Raw genomic sequence first — 13,406 nt, 5'->3', positions numbered from 1 at the left:
CTTAAAACCAGTCACTTCAGGTAGATGGGACTCGTAAACCTTGGATGGTAGCTCATCTAGGAGAAGGAAAACTCCAAATCCAAACCTTGGCTGCCTTGCAGCTATACACACTCATGGGAAAGTTAAGACAGATAGAATTACTTTATCTGTCAAAGAAAGGAGCAAGGAGGAGTTGGAAATACAGATTTAGTTCACTTCCCTAAGAGAAACACCTCCAACTTGCTCTAATGTTAAATACCTTCAAATTTTCTTGAAGATCGATTGTGAGGTCTCTCAACAGGAGAGAGTGCACAACTAAAAACAGTAGGTGAGGAATATGCAGGATTCATGCCAACACTCATGGGGAGATAACTCTGTCGGACTGCCACATATGTGACCAGACATTTAATTCCCACAGTCAAAAATTTTAGCTACGAAGGCTGGATTTGCATGGATGAGGTAGTAATCCCAAGGTATTATGTTTGGAAAATGTATTTGCAGAAGAAATAAATAGGCAAATATTTAATGAAACAAAAGGTAAAGGAATGTATAAAACTGAAGACGTAATGACTGTGCACTGCACCCACATATTACACCAATGGAGTCATGTAAAAGGAATATGTTTTGTGATTTCATTTAGTTGAGAACAAAATTAAAAGACCTAATTCCAATTATGCATAAAGAACTAAACAAAGTTTTCACAGTTTAGGCTATGTCATCTGAAGGAATATAACTAAAGCATAACCTAACCATCCAACAAAAGAAAAACTGCCTGTGTGGGTGGCCAAGAGGAAAAAGTCCAGTGACCTCAATTTCTTACCTTAGAACTTCTATAGTATTATATATATATCTACTATATATATATATATATCTATTGACAACTGTGGTAAATTTTATAACGGGGAAAGTTCAAACTGACCTTCTTTGGGATGTCAGCACACCTGGTGAACATCGTCTACTACTAAACATGTGTATAGCTTGTTGTGGGGACTCAAACAGGCGGCAAAATACCAAGAAAGCACTAACAACTGTAGCGGATGCAGCCTTGCCATCCTAAAATTGAAACAAATGAATAATGCAAATGTGGCTTCCACTGAAAATGGTGTCTTGTATGTGAAAGTCATTATAATGATTAACTTTCTGTTAGAGACAATATCAGTATAAAACCTTAGGCATAAAGTAATACTGTACCAAGATATCAACCGAATACAGAATTAGTTGTAAAAGACATATGATTCTGAAACAATTTAACTTGGGACCATACCATTTTTCATACTGCCATTACATCCAGAGAGGTGAAAATATATGTCTTCATCATTCATAGACAAGACATTAAGTAAGTTTTCATTCATTAGGAAGTTTCATTTCGTTGCTGGGAATAATATTTTACAGAAATTTTTCTTAATGGCAAGGTTTTCTTAATTATGCAACAAAAGCTCTGTTCATTACACTGTTATGATTATTCAAAGTGTTAGCATATATATATTTAATGTTGTGTGAACATTAAAAATCCATCCAATTTCTGGCAATATATAAAAAGAAATCGATACATGACATGAGACTTATGTTTATCAAGCAATTGTTCTTGTGAACACTGATCTGGGTGTGTGTGTGTGTGATTTGGATTTTTAATGCAGCTTTAACAATTTTTCAGTCAGATCACTATGATGTGGCAGTTTATAGTGATGTCTAGCACTGAGGCATCATACCGCAGACATGTAACATGATGTCCCACCCAGTCACATTATCCGGACACCAGGCCGACCGGTCCTAACACTAACCTATTAATGCTGAGCGCCAAGCGAGGCAGCTCTTAGTACAGTTTTTATAAGTCTTTGGTATGACTCGGACTGGGTTGAACACACGACCTCCTGCATCCAAGGTGGACAATCTAACCACTAGGCCACCAGAGCGGTCTGTCTGATCTGTAAATGCTGTTATAAAACATAATATACGACTGTTATATTTATCAAGCAATTGTTCTTGTGAACACTGATCTATAAATGCTGTTATAATGATGATGCCTTCTGTGAGTCAGACAGGAATTAATGTATATCAGGGTAGTCTTAAGAGATACATCACATTTTATCAAAGTTTCAGTCACATACATCCATCAATGCATATGCAAATTTTGAGACTTTCAAAATCTTTTAAGAATATTAAGCATTGTTAAAAAAAATAATTCTTATCAAATTACAATTAAACAGGACCCTTATATAAAATGATGTAACAGGGTTGGATGGCATGCCTAAATAATATCTATGGATTGTTGTTTTTATGCAGAAGGTACTCATTTATGTGATGAGAATTACTGGAAAATCGAGACTCTTTGTTACAGGCCTTCCAACCCTGATATGTCCTTTCTAACATATTAAGCCGTAAGTTTTGATGAATCAAACTACTTCCAAGTCTAAATTAAATTTCAGCATTTTTTCCAGACAACAAATGAGAATAAGCTCCAATTTAACACAAATTTAACACAAATTAAATGCTCACATCTGATTTCAAATTACTACCAATAATTAAACCATAAACCAAAAACAAAACCTGAACAGAAATAAATGTAATAATTATTACAGGCACACCATCAAACATTCAGCAATGATCATCTGTCTATATTTATCATTTACAACTTTAGAGTTTAATTATATTATCTAACAAAATCAATGACATTTCCTTCATTCATTTCATATTTTTAACATGTGTGTGTGTATAGCAAAATGTTGTCACGTATGATGCCATGTTTTCAAAGCAAGGCAACGTTTTGATGTTGTGATGAGTTCTCAGAATTTAGTTCAAAGGATAATCAATACTCCTTTACACTTTATGAAATAAAGTCAATAAATTCATCATGAATAAAATTTTACAATGGTGCTAATTTAATTGAAATTATTAAAATAAACTTACCAGGCAATGAACTACACAAACATTAAAATAAACTTATTGGCAATGAACTACACAAATATTAAAATAAACTTACCAGGCAATGAACAACACAAATATTTTTGCGATTCAGTTTTAACCATAGATGCATATTTTTACATATAGCAAAGAGTGTGACAAGTGATGGGGCTTTTCTTGGATCCCATCCACAATCCGATACCTGTGGAAAGAAAACAGAAACAAAAAATCAAAACGTCCATATGAAGGTCAGGTAGGTCCTTAGTTACACAGAAGGAGAATATAAGACAGTATGACGTAATACAAATACTGTGTACTGCACATTATATTCCTGCCCTATACCATATATACTAGCTTATAAGTTGAGTTAAACTGTAAACAAAAAAAGATTCCAATCTGCCATAGCATACTGCACCTGCAGATCAGGGTCTGTGTTGTTTGTTCTACTTAAATTTTTCTTCTTTCAGTCACAGTGATCTTGGTCTTTGAACATTGATTCCCACAAATCAATAGTCTTTTTCCTTATCCCATGTATGCAAGTTATCCACAAAGTTTTGGTCAAGGTCCAGGACTGTGATGTTGAACAAAAGTTATTGTGTGGAAACCATTATTCTTTTTCAGTCTTTTTTGCCGGAACTTGTTTCTTCTTTCATTCACATTGACTATGATTTTCCCCCTTTCTGTCCCCCAAAATGACTGACTTCTTCCTTACCCCATGTGCAAGCTACCAACAAAGTTTGGTTCAGATCTGTCAGGGCCTGAAAATTTCACTTTTGACTCATTGATTAAGGAGCTGTATGACCCTAAATTGCCCCGGTTCAAATCAGCCAAGCACCTGTTGAACTGCAAAGTATGACAGGCAAATATTTATGATTGGCTTATGCTGGGTATGTCATACACGCTGAGTAAATGACCTCTTGTCACCATTTTCAACCCATGTGCAAGCCTTTATACAGTAATCATGGAAAGTCCAAACAGGTTTATTTTTATCCTAATTTCCATTCTTTCAGACTTGGGATGTTTCAAACCCTGCAGTGCAACTTGTCTTGTAGCAGACAATTCTCTGTGGCTGATTCTTGCCTTCAATCATGCTTAAACAAACTCATACACCTATAACATATAGTAATCTGACACTTTGGATTCTTAGTTTTAGCTATGGCTGAGAACAGACAAACATTTGATTTATGCAACTCAAGGTTTGGTGATCAGTGGATATGTTAAATTTGAAAATTTCCATTCAAATTTTATGCTACCAGTCACTATTGAATAACTACTGCTTGTATTAGTGCACTCTAATGGCTTTTTTCAGATCTTTTAAGGGTTAAAAAGCACATTTTTTTAATTTATAGGAACAAAAATGAAATAGTAAAGGTCTGATGGGCTAGAGATGCTTATATAGGACTGCTCCACTAAAATAACATTGGTCCCTGCCCTCAGACCACCATAATTTTCAGACCCTGTCTGTACTGTTTTCTCTAAGTCAGCGACCTTAATCTTTGAACCCAAAAATCAATAGGCTTCTTCCTTGCACCAAGTGCAAGTTATTGACAATGTTTGGTCCACAACTGTATTTTTACTTTACAGAAACTATATTACTTCTTTAGTTGGTGACTTAAACATTTGGCATTTTATCCTTAAAACTGATAGTCTTTACCCTTACTTCCAGAGCAAGCAAACCACAAAGTTTGGTGAAGGTATGTGCTATAGAACTTTAGTTATCATGCAGTAAAGTTGATGGACAAATGGAGAGACATATAGGGTCACTGCATAATATGATCAGTCAAAGGGTGGGCATGCAAAAATGAAATGATTAATTTTTCATATGCATCTCTGTTGTCACTGTAATATATCTCCAAAACTATCCCTTTTCTCCAACAATATATGTTTCATTTTTATCTGTGATGTTTTTATGCATGAGCTTCTTTTTGTTTAAAAACCAAACCACACAAGGTAAAACCACACCAGACAAAAAAAGACCACACCAGATACATGAGCAAATGGCTACCAAGAAAATGTATTACTGCTATTAAAATGTAGTTTTATTGGATATAATTTTTTTTATTAAGTAATATTTACCAGCTATTATTCCACTGCTATCTTTTAACCTGGCACTAGAGCCAGTCCAAGGTTAAAATTATCATCTTCAATTCATCAGATGCCTTTGTCACTTTAATTCATTTCAAATATCCTCATACAACTTGGACCAATTAAGAGACTCTGCTACTGAATGAAACAAGGATCTATGTGTCTGGGCTGTATATCCTTGCCTTGAGAACCTGGATGAAAGAAACTGATGAACTATCCTATCTGGTTCAAGGCAAGTGCCCCAGCTAGTATCTGTGGCGTTGATATACAGGAGGAAGTGACGTTCTGGGACATATATTGGAACTCTGGCCAGACACCTATCCTGAATGATTCTACATCTGCGGTGATGAAAAATTTGGGCCCTAACAGAATCCAAGGTGAAAGGGAGTTCAGGAAAGGCAAATGTTGATAATGTCTCTTCCCTAAAAGGCTCCTCATATGGTAACTAACGTCTGTGACTTAAGTTCCATAGCTCCAAGCATCTTAACTTATGAGCCAGGTCCCCATGGACATCCCAACTTGAGACACCCCTGAATCCAGGTCAAAAGGCTTAAGTGGCCAAGTGAGTCAGTGAGCCTTGCAACTACCCACTGAAATCAGTGGCTATAGAGTGATGAAGAGAACTGACCACAAACCCTATATTGTCTTGATGCCTCTTGGCTTAGTGCCAGTCTCTGTGCAATACAACTTACCATCACAGAATGGGGAATCAACAGAAGACAGGCTATTTTTTGTAGCCCTGAGAGTGTCTCTAACAAGAGAGAATTCTCATGTTTAAAGACCTGGAAGGTTGTGGACATAGTTCCTGGGGCAATATTTGGAAAAGAGACAGACTGACTACCTAGTGGTGGGAGTCACCATGTTCCACTGGGACTAAAGGTAAACAAAGGCAAAGGGGGGAAGTTGGGTATCGACCCGGTCCTCAGAAGAGGTGGAATACTTACAACAAATGCTAGTGACTGATATTTGATTCACCCACTAAGTTAGGTGGTGTTACTTTGACCAGTGACATGTGCTCAGTAACCAGCATCTCTCACATTGCCCGGTGCCTGGTGGCTCGAACCAGTAACCAGCGACCATTTAAGGACCTGTTAAAGCTACAAAGATTGTCAAACAGAGTCCAAAGCAGAGGCAATAAAAGGTCAAATGCAATACAGAAATGGCTGCAACTGAATGAAATAATGGTAAAAGACACTCAGATTAATGAAAATCCTGAGCATCCCAAGACATGTTTTATCAACAAGTCCAAATGAACAGAATAACAAAGGCATCTAACTGGGACTTTGTTGGTTTTGTTCTAGACCCCGGTTTAATTCTTGGAGGAGGGAATTTTAACCTTGGAATGGAGACTAGCACCAGGAAAAGAAATAGCAATGTAATAATAGCATATAATGTATTACTATCATTAAAACAAGATTTATACTTTAGTTCTATAATAGTACTAAGCACATATATATGTGCATGGAGTTAAATCTTGCTATAAGATGGTTTTTCTATGACAAAGGCACCAAAATCAATGCTACAAGATGGTTTTTATATGAAAAGGGCACCAAAACCAAGGCACTTACTCTTTTTTCAAATTTCAGATGATTGTAGGTACGTTGTGACAAGTTGTATACTGCATAAGACCCTTTATGCCGACTTTCAAGATAGTTGTGAACAATATCTATGTTATTTTTAAAGGCTGATTCCACTCCTTCAGCTGGGAAGGACATCACTGAAAGAAAGTGAGTCAGGATTTTAAATAATGGAGAAACATGATGTTAATTTCATTCTTTAGTTTATCAGTACGAATCATAATCTGATTCCTGACTTACATACTCTAATCAATGTTACCAGTATAATGAAAAAGGTATGGAAACAAAATGCAAAAAGAATGCAAAATGAACTACAGAATAAACACAAGTGAAATGTAGAAATATTTCCATGGTCAGAAGACATTTTGCATAATAATTCACTAGTTGTATCTGTACATTGTTTATTCAAACAAAATAAAATAAAAAAACAAAATTTCCTGACAAATATTCTACCAAAATAATTTTAAATTTATTCCAAATGCAGTTATATTTCAATGCCATCTTTTGACTTTTATACATTTTCTGTGTTATTATGACAAGAAGCAAAAGCAACAGTTCCAGTTAATTCTACTGAATATGTAAATTATGCATTTGGTGGTAAATGCACTCCAATTAAAGAAAATGGAAGGAAATTATGAATGGAAGCAATATTTCCAAAAGTCAAATACAATCTGATACCATAAAAAGCTGATGAAATGGTTGCAGAATTGCAAACAGGAATGGAATGCAAATGAAATGTAGATTTGGTAACAGTACTTATTTCAGGGTCTATACACCTATAAGGGAAAGATGCTGGTTTCATTTTAAAGGCAGACAAATAAAACAAATTACTTTTTATCAAATGATTTCTAATAAAAATTATGAATATCAGGTTTTGTGGTTTAAAAAAATAAAAATAAATGATTACTGGTCAAAATCTTAAGACTTGTGGGGGGTTTAGGTAGAAATATTTTTTATTTCTTTTCTTCAAGACTTCAGTCCCCATATCTTAAAAAAAAGAAAATATATAATACACTAAGAGTTTCGAGGGCATAACTCTTCTACCCACTTTGTTGCTGAGTAATCATCAGTTTTTCATGACTGACAAAATGTACCAATTGTAAATGTGTTATGTATATTTAATTTAAATTGTTTGTTACGAGCTGTCACAGGCACATTAACACTTTTATAATCGGACTTAATTTGGATTTCCACAAAAATATCTTTTCTTTGTTTCATTTTATGCTGTGGGTTATGAAACATTGCATCTAGTGGCTGACCTTGACATATTTTTTAGTTAGACCAACATGATGACTGTTATATGTTTTATTGTAACTTTGGTGATGGACTTTCTAACTAACATTTTATTGTGTAAACATTTAGAGGTTTTGAGAAGGTTATATTCTAGTTTTTTACATATAGAAAATATTAACTGTGACCTGAGGTCAAGTAGAGGACTATAAAGCTTGTCACTGGAAACATTATTCATTCTTGTTTTAACATCCAAGCAGAATCAAGTTACTGTTGTGTACAGTATTTGATTTGGAATTATTCAGATTACTTCTTCTCTGGAAATGCAAAAGTGCCTTGATAACATTCTTGGAAGTAGAGACCTGAATTTACCACTGAAATTTGAAACAAGGGTTTAAGTCTTGGATTGTACTATTGTGGTCCAACAAAAGCCAGTTGGCACATCAAAACTTTACAAGCCATTACAGGCACATCAACACTTTCAGCATTGGACTTAATTTGGATTTCCACTAAGATTTATCTAGAACTTTTATTATTAGGCCTTGTGTCTGTAATTCTAGGATTATTTTGTTTTTAAGATTTTTATTTTATTCATCCCTTTGTATTCTAGGGAAATAAATTATTTGTTGAATTTTTCAAAGTCTGTTGAATTTCACTATTTTCTGTTAATTATTTTAAGAGCATAGACTCAAACAAATGTACAGCTAAATGTCGAGTGTGCATGCATAATTTAAATATACTGATTGTATATGAATAACTAAATATGACAACTGTGCATGTATAACTGGAATACATCAACTGTATATGAATAACTAAATGTCAACTGTACATGCATAACTCAAATATATTGATGTCACATGCATAACTTACCAGCTATTCTTGAAGTTATATAGTTTAAGTCCAAATCTGCTTTACCCATTGTTCTGAAAATGAAAATCATGTTTTTCAAGTTGACATACGAGTGAATTCTAACTTGTATATTACATTTCTGAACCAAAGAAAAGGTGAATTTTTAAATATTCTGTTTCTCCAAGCATATTTACCTGATTTAATAGCCTTAGAAAAATAAAATCCACTACCTCCTGAATCCAGCAATCCCGAAAAGATGAGAAATTTGTCTCTTCCATCTATGTACCATCTAGACCCTGAGAAGAAACTCTTACCGATTACCTCCCCATAACACTGCCAGGTCACTCCACTCATTTGCAAGACAGTGAAGAAGGGTTTTATTTTTAATGTAATCCTAAATAAATTCATTGATCACATTAATTTTATTAGAAATGGTAACAGGATGAGAAAAGTTTTAGCATACATCTACCATAGGTATCCTTCAGGGGAAGAATGGCTGGATTCCAAATATGAGGGATAAAATCCACATTACTAACATGAAAGCAGCATAACCAATGGTCAAATAACCTGTGACAACAATACACAGATAACAAGAAAATAATGAAATTACATCCTTACAGTTCTTGTTATCTTTAATACAATACTATTATTCCTGTGTCAAGACTGTCAGGGATCTATAAACTATCCATATTAGATTATTGTTTAACCATTGCAACAACAATTGTGATTGGTTTGACTATTTCAACTTGTGATATTCCTTTAGCTAAAATTAACCAAAAGCAGCAGGTGTCACAGAGGGTGCCCATATTTTCAACACCTTAAAAAGGAACCATAATGCCAGATCATAGGTATCAATCATGTCACACCAAAGATGAATGATACCACTACCATATGTTTGTTTGTTGGCTTTTCGATGGATCCTGACATAAGGATTAGTGTGGCCTATTACTGACAGCCATCAGCAACATTCAACTATAGAAATTTATGGGGATATTTGGGCATCCTCCTACCTAAAGGGACAATAAAATGACTGAATGTTTGCTGCTGAAAAATATATAAAGGTTCAAAATAATGTTCAACTTCTTCACTTTTCAATAACACTTTCAGTTGCCAACTGGGTTTTCAAATTGGCAAAAATAGATGCCCTGCATGAATTTTTAGTTGTCTCAAGCTCGCAGACAATTTATTCTACCCCAGTATCTCCTCTGCCATGATGACTGAAAGTGCCTGTGGCCTTTGACAGTAATTGGAGCTAACTAACTTTCCTGAAAGAGCCAGAAAAAAAAAAGTCAGCCAACTGCAGGCCTGCTCTATTCAATGGGATGATGCTGCTGACCTTGCAACAATAACTGAAAGTGTACAACTTTCCCTTTATAGCCTTCAAAATGGAGAACTTTCTAGCTCATGAGATTCTCTCCACAGCTAAAAGCTGAAATTCCTTTCTTCACAACACTCTCCTCACAACAGCCAGGCATGGAAGAAGTCTGTCTGGGCAGGAATGAAACACCTGTGACTGCAGCAGTCTGAGCTGGGACTTTCCTGGAAAGGTCTATCAAAACTCATTCATCCGGGACTTGTCCCATCTGAGAGGGCTTATTTGAATCACTTTATAGTTCTGACTGCTAATTTTCTATATTATTTTCTGTACCATAAACTGGGGTAGGTGGGTGGTAACATATTGTGCATCCACAGCACAGGCTTCTGGGTCCAGGACTGGAGAGCCAAAGGTAGGCACTTTGTGATTCTTCCTGGTCTATCAATGGATGCTCCCAAAATGCACAAATGAAAGACCAACTAATCAACACACCACTTGTTGTGAAGGATATGGATCTTTCTAGGCAGTGAGTCAGCCAGGATTGAAATGTATCTTACTGAAATCCGTTCATGAGTTCTATAATCTGTGCCAAACTTACACAAGGGACACTGACAAGATTGCAACTGGTCTGCAACTCCATGCTCAGGTGGACACAATGCTGGAATGGGTTGAGATCTGACTTTTCCCAGTTCACTAAAAAGCCTGTATAATCTAAGGGCTGTTCCATTAAAACATACATGGGACCCAGCGAAGGCACTTTTAAAGTGGGGTACTCACCCATAGATGCAATTTAGAATTTTCTTATAATTTTAATATGAACTCTGTGAAATCAAAGTACCCTGGCATATATTTTTTAAAACTGCCTTCCCTGGGTACCATGTATGTTTAAATGGAACAGCCCTAAATTCCTTCCCTTCTCCAACACTGAATTAAAATTATCATTGTAATGGTACTGGAAGATATTTGTCCAGACACACCACAGTCACTGTTAATGAAGTTGTCTGAACAGAGTGATGAAAGAGTTGATTTTTGTGACTGCCATTGTTGAGAACAATTGTGAATGCACAAAGTGGAACATTTTCCTTGTGAGGCAAAGCAAAGAAATTTGTGTGAAGCTGGGTGAATAGGGATGTGAAAATGTGCATCAATTACAGTTGAACCCGGTTATGTCACCGGCCTAGGGGTTTGCCAAAAAGCGTCGAGATAACAGATGATCGAGATAAACGAAAACCAATATGGCAGCAATATATTAAAATTGACATTTCTTTATGTACATGATGTGTGTTACTAAATGAGAACGTACATGCACATGTTTTTGGAGGTTTTTTTACACAACAGCGTCGCCGCGATTTGTTTGATGAAGCGATTGGCATGCTATAAAAATGTACATACATGTTTGCTAACAACAAAAGGCATATGTGCACCAACTAACAGCAGAGATTTACCAGTATACAATACAAACCACCGTCGATTCTCGATACAAACCTTTATTATATTCTCCAACATTGCAAACACAAAGATCGCTCACAAAATCACAAAAAACGTGCGGGGTGTAGTTCGTTTTTACAAAAAGCTAACCAGTGTCAAAATTAAATTCGTGAGTCATTTCACTCTGACACAGCTCTGAAAAGTATTGTACACGCGGTTACTATGGTTTCTTTACAAAGTCTAAAATGCTTTGTTGCTTTTTGCCTTTAACAGTCTGCTTGGTGATTGGTCATGGGGATCGAGATAACTGACGTTAAGTGGCAAATTTGGCCCTCTTTTGTGCTCGAGATATTAGGGTTAGGCGACATAAAAGAATCGACATAACCGATGAGAAAATGCTAAGACAAAGAGAGAATTTGGCGGTTCCACTTCAAAAACGTCGACTTAATAGGGTTGGCGAGTTAACCGAGGTCGAGATAAGTGGGTTCGACTGTATGTCTAAGCTGACCGCAATTTCATCTTTTTAATGGAAACCATTTTTAACTTCAGCATGTCAATGTATTTATTGAATCAACTTAGGTCTATAACTTGCCAGAGTTTACTACTGGCTTTGTGCAGTAGAACAATTATGGAGTAAAATGCATCCGTCTGTCAAGTAACATCCAGATCTGCAAAGGTTTACTTCCTACAAATATGACAGACTTCATCTTGAAAAGAAGATAGAAGGAAATAGTACTGGATAAATTAAATCTGAAGCTCCTCTGAAACAAATCTGATAACTCAGATATTTTTGCAAAAGTAGTTTGATCCAATATTAGTGAAAATGAAGGAGTCTGGTCTTAGGCTATCTGCATGGCATGTCAATAACAGCTGTTGCAAAACTTGCAGAAAGAGAAACCTTACTTATTGTACCTTTTATTGAACAGCCTCCTGTATTGATGGGCCTGATGCCATTTGAAATTTAAGAGATTTCAACTGTTGTTTTGGGAAGTATTCAGCCTCTTATCTCTTTGCCAATGACAATCACTCCATTGAGGCTGACCCTGATTTGGTCTGAATGCGATGCAGGGAAGGCAAATTGGAGAGACAGTTCATGTGCTGCCTGCCTATGTGCATCTTCTATTCTACTGTCAAGTAGTAACAACAACCCGAACAATGCAGCAAAGAAAGCCAAGAAATAATGTGCCTTTAGTGACAATCACTAAAGGTACTCCCATGCATTATTGCCGCCAGAATTTTTAGCAAGTTAAAAGATGGCTAGCAATACTAGATCTAACATGGAAGATGTTGCTACAAAGTTATTCATCAACTTAGAGGTGGCATGGAACGCATTCTTATCTACCTTGCAAAACAGCAGGGTCATCAAATTCACCACCATTATGTTGTTATTGAATGTCAGAAGCTCAGTGGCAAGTATCTGAACAACTCCAGCTTGTTTGACACTAACTTGATGAGGTTATCACTGGTAGATTGCTTTCAGAAAGGAATGCCTTAGATTTGCCTGGTTCACATATCTTGTCAGAATGAGGGTCTGATATTTCCTTTATTGTCACCAAATGTGGCAGTAAACAGAAGGAGGGATATACATCCTTGTGTTCCAGACCCACTGAAACCTTGACCGTATACATATCCTTGTTGATTCTGACCTAAAAGATTATTAATCTGAAATGACACAAATGACAAAACATTGGCAGTAACAACCTAAAAGTGTTCTTACTAGCAATACCAACAGTAGAAAACACTTTGAGCAAGAGAAACACATATCAAGTGTGTCTGTGCTGATTTAAATTCTTGCACTTGGCACATTTCTCAAAATAGGACAATAACCACACTCATTACTTCAACAAATGAAAATACATGCTGTCAACATGAATAAATTATTAAATAATTATTGATCTAATCCAAAACTAATAAATTTAACATATATAATTCTTTCGTCTTATTCAGGAAGTAGTGGAGTTAATTTTCCTATTGTTAAGTGATTGCAGAATATATTTTTTTTAAAAATGTCAAAGGCATAACAGCCAAACAAAAGAATAGGT

The 13,406-nt window shown here is 35.7% G+C and overlaps 1 protein-coding gene across 1 annotated transcript in view; it reads right to left on the bottom strand.

The window, feature by feature from the left end:
* LOC149806553 (cyclin-G-associated kinase-like) overlaps window positions 1–13,406 on the bottom strand; it is a 111,495-nt gene that overhangs the window by 62,285 nt on the left and 35,804 nt on the right. The window contains exons 11-14 of the mRNA XM_089954408.1: window positions 8,643–8,695; window positions 6,534–6,682; window positions 2,960–3,082; window positions 899–1,032 (exon numbers count right to left, since the gene is read on the bottom strand). Coding sequence (XP_089810534.1) covers window positions 899–1,032; window positions 2,960–3,082; window positions 6,534–6,682; window positions 8,643–8,695 — 459 coding nt within the window. The remainder of the gene's footprint in view (window positions 1–898; window positions 1,033–2,959; window positions 3,083–6,533; window positions 6,683–8,642; window positions 8,696–13,406) is intronic.

This window comes from Sinohyriopsis cumingii, chromosome 1 (genome assembly GCF_028554795.1).
Source record: "Sinohyriopsis cumingii isolate HCF-2022 chromosome 1, ASM2855479v2, whole genome shotgun sequence".
Classification (NCBI taxonomy): domain Eukaryota; kingdom Metazoa; phylum Mollusca; class Bivalvia; order Unionida; family Unionidae; genus Sinohyriopsis; species Sinohyriopsis cumingii.
The sequence above is the reverse complement of the archived record's forward strand: the minus strand, read 5'-3'. Positions and strand labels throughout refer to the sequence as shown.